Raw genomic sequence first — 4785 nt, forward strand, 5'->3', positions numbered from 1 at the left:
ATTTATTTATTTTAAATAATTATTTTTATTTAACTTTATTTATTTATTCATTCATCCATTTTAATTTGACCAAAGAGGGACAGAGAGAGGGAATGTGAGAAAGCAAGCTGTCAGGTCCAGGACTTGAACCACAATTGGCCATGTGGGAGTCCAGTGCCCTTAACTACCACACCACCTGCCAGCCCAAATTTAAGTTTATTTATTTATTTACACACTTAAATTTGACCAGAGGACAGGGCGAGAAGAAGAGAGAGAGCGAGAAAGAGAGCGAGCGAGCAAGAAAGTGAGAAAGCAAGGCCCCAGGTCCAGGATTTGAACCGTGGTTGGCCATGTGGGAGTCCAGCACCCTTAACCACCGTGTCACCTGCTGACCCCAATTGTGGTATTTTGTTATAACAGCCTGAACAAACTAAGAGAGTGTCCCACAAGTCTCTGAGGCTTTGGTCATTTTTCTTTATTCTTTTTCCTCCTTATTTTTCAGCATGAATATTTAATTTGCTGATTCTTCTTCCTTCATTCCTTTTTTTTTTTTTTTAATTTACTTCCATTGTCAGAAGGCATGTACACTCACCAGAGAGAGACAGGTAAGGGGAGTGGAAAATACCCCTCAATGAGACATGACCACGTCACAATCCCTTTTCCTCTTTCTCAACTCTGTCAGGAGTTAGAACACACATGCCCAATGTGTTTTTCCAACTGCTGGGGTTGGAATCCAAACTGGTCAGCCATGTGGGATATAGTTCTCTTAACCTTAACCACTAGGCTATGAGTATGGCCCTGTTTATTTGTTTTTCTAATTTTTTTTTTTTTTTTTTTTAGAGATTTTTGCTGTAGGGTACGTGTGCTCAGTGGAAAGACAGAAAGACAGAAAGTGAGAAATCACCCCTAAGAGGGGATGGCCATGCTGCAATCCCTTCTCCTCTATTCTCCTTAGGGTCTTGGGCATGCATGTACACATGCCTGGCATGAGTTTGAAGTTGCCAAGCCTGGGACTCAAACCACAGTCAACAACGTGGGAGTCCAGTAACATAACTATTATGTCATCTGCTGGTCCCCCCACCATGGTTCTAAAACTACCAGGGCCAATATTTGAACCATGTTTGGCCATTTGGGATCTGACTCTCTGAACTACTAGGCTATGGTACTGACCAACTTTTTGGAGGGAAAAAAACTGCTGAGTTTCTCGATCATTCTCTGGAAATCCCTCTACTGTTTGTCTTTTGTATGTTGACTTAGACCTTTTTGAAAGAACCAAGGTTATCTTTGATTCAGAAAAGGGAGAAAAAAGAGATAGGAGCCTGGGCCAGCAGGTGTGGTGGTGATTGAGGCACTGGACTCCCACATGGCTGACCTCGTTCTGCATCCCAGACCTGGTGGCTTGCTTTTTGACTTTCCCCCCCTCTCTCTGTCTCTTTCTGGTAAGGTGCATGCCCTATAACAAATTTTAAAAATAAATAAATATAATAATAATAATAATGATAATGATAATGATAAAGAAAGAAAGAAAGGGAACAAGAAAGAAAGAAAGAAGGAAAAACATGCTGGGTTCAGGAGGAGTGTAGAGGGGTGTGTGCTCAAGGAGAGAATGGAGGAGAAGGGATTGTGTTGTGGCCATCCTCCCTGGGAGGATATCTTACTTTCTCTGCCTGTCTCTCTCCAGAGAGTGCATGTACCCTATAGCAAAAATCTAAACAGAAAAAAGAGACAGACTGATGGGATGGCAGGGGAGCTCAAGGAAGAAAATGGGAAGCATTAAGTGTAAACAAAGCCAGAGGGAATTTTTTTTTTAGAGGTTTTTGCTATAGGGCACGTGCGCTCGCCAGACAGACAGAGACAGAGAGACAGAAAGCGAGAAATCACCCCCCAGGGGGGATGGCCATGCCACAATCCCTTCTCCTCCATTCTCCTCTCGGGATCCTGGGCACGCACACACATGCGCCTGGCATGAGTTTCAAGTCACCGGGTCTGGGATGCGAACCGCGGTCGACTACGTAGGAGTCCAACGACATAGCCATTGGACTAACTGCTGGTCCCAGGGGATTTTGGTTTATATTACATCTAATCTGAAATTTGTAACTGACAGTAAATCAAGGTCACAGCTGAGTTCATGACTTAAACTCTGAAAGCAGATCTAGGTGACAATGGGACAAGAGTCATTCTTTTAGGGACCAGCAGTTGGTGTAATGGTTACATTGCTGGACTCCCATGTAGTTGAATGCAGTTCACGTCTCAGAACTGGTGGCTTAAACTTCATGTTGGGAGTGCGTGCATGAGTGTCCAAAATCGTAAGAGGAGAATGGAAGAGAAGGGATTGCAGTGTGGCCATTCCCCGCCCCCGGGGGGGTGATTTCTCATTTTCTATCTCTCTGTCTCTCTGGTGAGAGCACATACCCTACAGCAAAAATCTCTCTCTCTCTCAAAAAAAAGTCATTCTTGGGAACCAGCAGTTAGTGTAATGGCTATGTCGCTGGACTCCCACATAGTCAACTGCGGTTCGCGTCCTGGACCCGGTAGCTTAGAACTCATGCTGGGCGCGTGAGTGTGTGTGCCCAAGATCCCGAGGGGAGAATGGAGAAGGGATTGCAGCATGACCATCCCCCCTGGGGGGTGATTTCTCGCTTTCTGTCTCTCTGTCTCTCTCTGTCTGTCTGGCGAGCACATGTGCCCTATAGAGAGAAAACCTCTCAAAAAAAAAAAAAGTCATTTTTAAAAAAAATAATGTTGTTTGTTTGTTTTTGAGAGAGTCTCACTATGCTACCCAAATTGGTTTTGAACTCAAAATCCTCTTGCTTCGCCTTCTGAGTAACTGGGATTACAGATGAACCCCACCATAAATAGCTCAGTACTATTTATTTTGAAACTAGTTTTCTGATGAATCTTTACCCTATAGTTATCTATTAATTTAGGCTAACTCCCTGAACTGTAAACACAGAGCACAAAAAAAGAAATGTAATCTCATTGTTTTGTGTTTTATGCTTATTTCTTCTAGAAATTAGAGGCGCTCTCTGGAAATCTTGGAAAGACAGAGTTATAAAGCGACCTGCAACAGCCCATGCTTTAAGACCAGATCAGATGATTAGTGATCAGTTTGCAACAAATACGAAGGTTTCAGAAATTCAAGATATGCTACAGGAACTCATAGGCACTTCAATGTTCAGTAAATTGGAAAACAATGCTATTAAATATATATCATCAACAATGATGAACCTTTCTAAAGCTTTGAGTGCACTAAATGATGAAATAAAAGTTATTAGCTCGCAAAGTACCACTATGTATGTAGAGGAGACAAGTGAGGCAGAAAAAGAGTTCTCCCTGAAGATAATACAAGATCTCATTGAAGAAAATGAATTGCTTCAGCATGTACTTAAAGTTACAGAAGAAAAACATGAACAACTTTTGCGATCCAAAGCTGGGTCTCCAGGATACATAGTATTGCCCATGTCATCAACCTCAAAAGTGCCACCTGGAGCTTCTCCACCGTCATCCATGGCCACCATCAAAGCTAGTGATAAAGAAGATAGTATTGACAGTATTTTAGTCAAACAATTTGAAATTATTGTAGATGAGGCCCAAAGCAAAGGAACCAAAGTCTCTGGGGTAAAGTGGGACTCAGCCATTGCATACACAGCCCAAGCTGAAATGACTCCAGAGTTAACTGTACCTGAAAAAAAACAGAAAATGCCTCCTGAAGATACTACTGAAGAGATCACTGAACGTAAGCCATCACTGAAGAAAGCTGATGTCCCTCAGAAAGAGGGGACTGACCACTATCGGCCACATAAAAAAAAGCAAACAAAAGTCCCCCATGTACAGGAGCCCGGTGGATCGAATTTGGGTGAAGAGAAAGTTTTAGAGACCAAACTTAGTCAATACCCTGAGCTACAAGCTCTGGAAAAGAAGAGAAAAGAAATAAAATCCCTTTTAGAAGACAGTTCTATTGAAACAAAGAGTCAAGGTGGCAAAGGTGGAGTAAGTAGTCTATGGGAGCAACTGAAGAAGGCCAAATCTGAATATTTACATGACAAAAGTTTAGTTTCCACAGCGCTTAAAGTAGAACCTCCCACTGAGTCAACAAACAAAGAGAGCAAAATTGAAATGATTAAGCTAGTGGAGCCGGTCAAGACAGCACAACCTGACTCTGAGCCGAAGAAAGTTAAGACAAAAGGAAAGAAACAACAGCCGTCTTTGGGAACCACCAAAAGCAAAGAAGAAAAAACTGAAGAGAAGGAAGTTTTAGATGTTACCAAACAATTAAAGCCACAACAACTTGTGAAATCAGGCTCAAGGGTGGCTAAAGAGACCTCAGAATCTACCAGAATTCCAGAAAGTCCAGGTCGCAAAAGTGAACAGAGTATCCTAGAAGAATTTCAGAAAGCCATAATGACTTTCCTAAAAGAGAAAATTGATAACTTAAGAAAGCCTTCTGAGAAAAAGACCGAACTGAAGGAGGAGATGCTATTAAAAAGAGCAGAAGTTGAGAAATTAGGACTCATTAAGGCAAAAATGGAGGAATATTTCCAAAAAGTGGCTGAAACCGTAACTAAAATCTTGAGGAAATATAAAGATGTAAAAAAGGAAAGAGAAACTGGAGAGAAACCTATGAAACAAAAAAAAGTTGCATTTACACCAGGTTTGCATTCGCAGCGGTCACAAATTGGTGCTACGTCTGAAATTAGCACTTTCCTCTCACGTGAGAGCTTAGACCCAATAACTGACTATTTATTACAAATGATCTTGGCTGAGATAGAAAGTGAAAGAGATGTTTCAATAGCCCAAAAAGTAGGG

General features: G+C 41.8%; 1 protein-coding gene across 1 annotated transcript in view; it reads left to right on the plus strand.

Annotated features, from left to right (window-relative positions):
* FAM186A (family with sequence similarity 186 member A) overlaps positions 1–4785 on the plus strand; it is an 81179-nt gene that overhangs the window by 23209 nt on the left and 53185 nt on the right. Inside the window, exon 4 of the mRNA XM_006168172.1 lies at positions 2990–4779. Coding sequence (XP_006168234.1) covers positions 2990–4779 — 1790 coding nt within the window. The remainder of the gene's footprint in view (positions 1–2989; positions 4780–4785) is intronic.

The sequence above is a fragment of the Tupaia chinensis genome, unplaced genomic scaffold (genome assembly GCF_000334495.1).
Source record: "Tupaia chinensis unplaced genomic scaffold, TupChi_1.0 Scaffold145652_1, whole genome shotgun sequence".
Classification (NCBI taxonomy): Eukaryota; Metazoa; Chordata; class Mammalia; order Scandentia; family Tupaiidae; genus Tupaia; species Tupaia belangeri.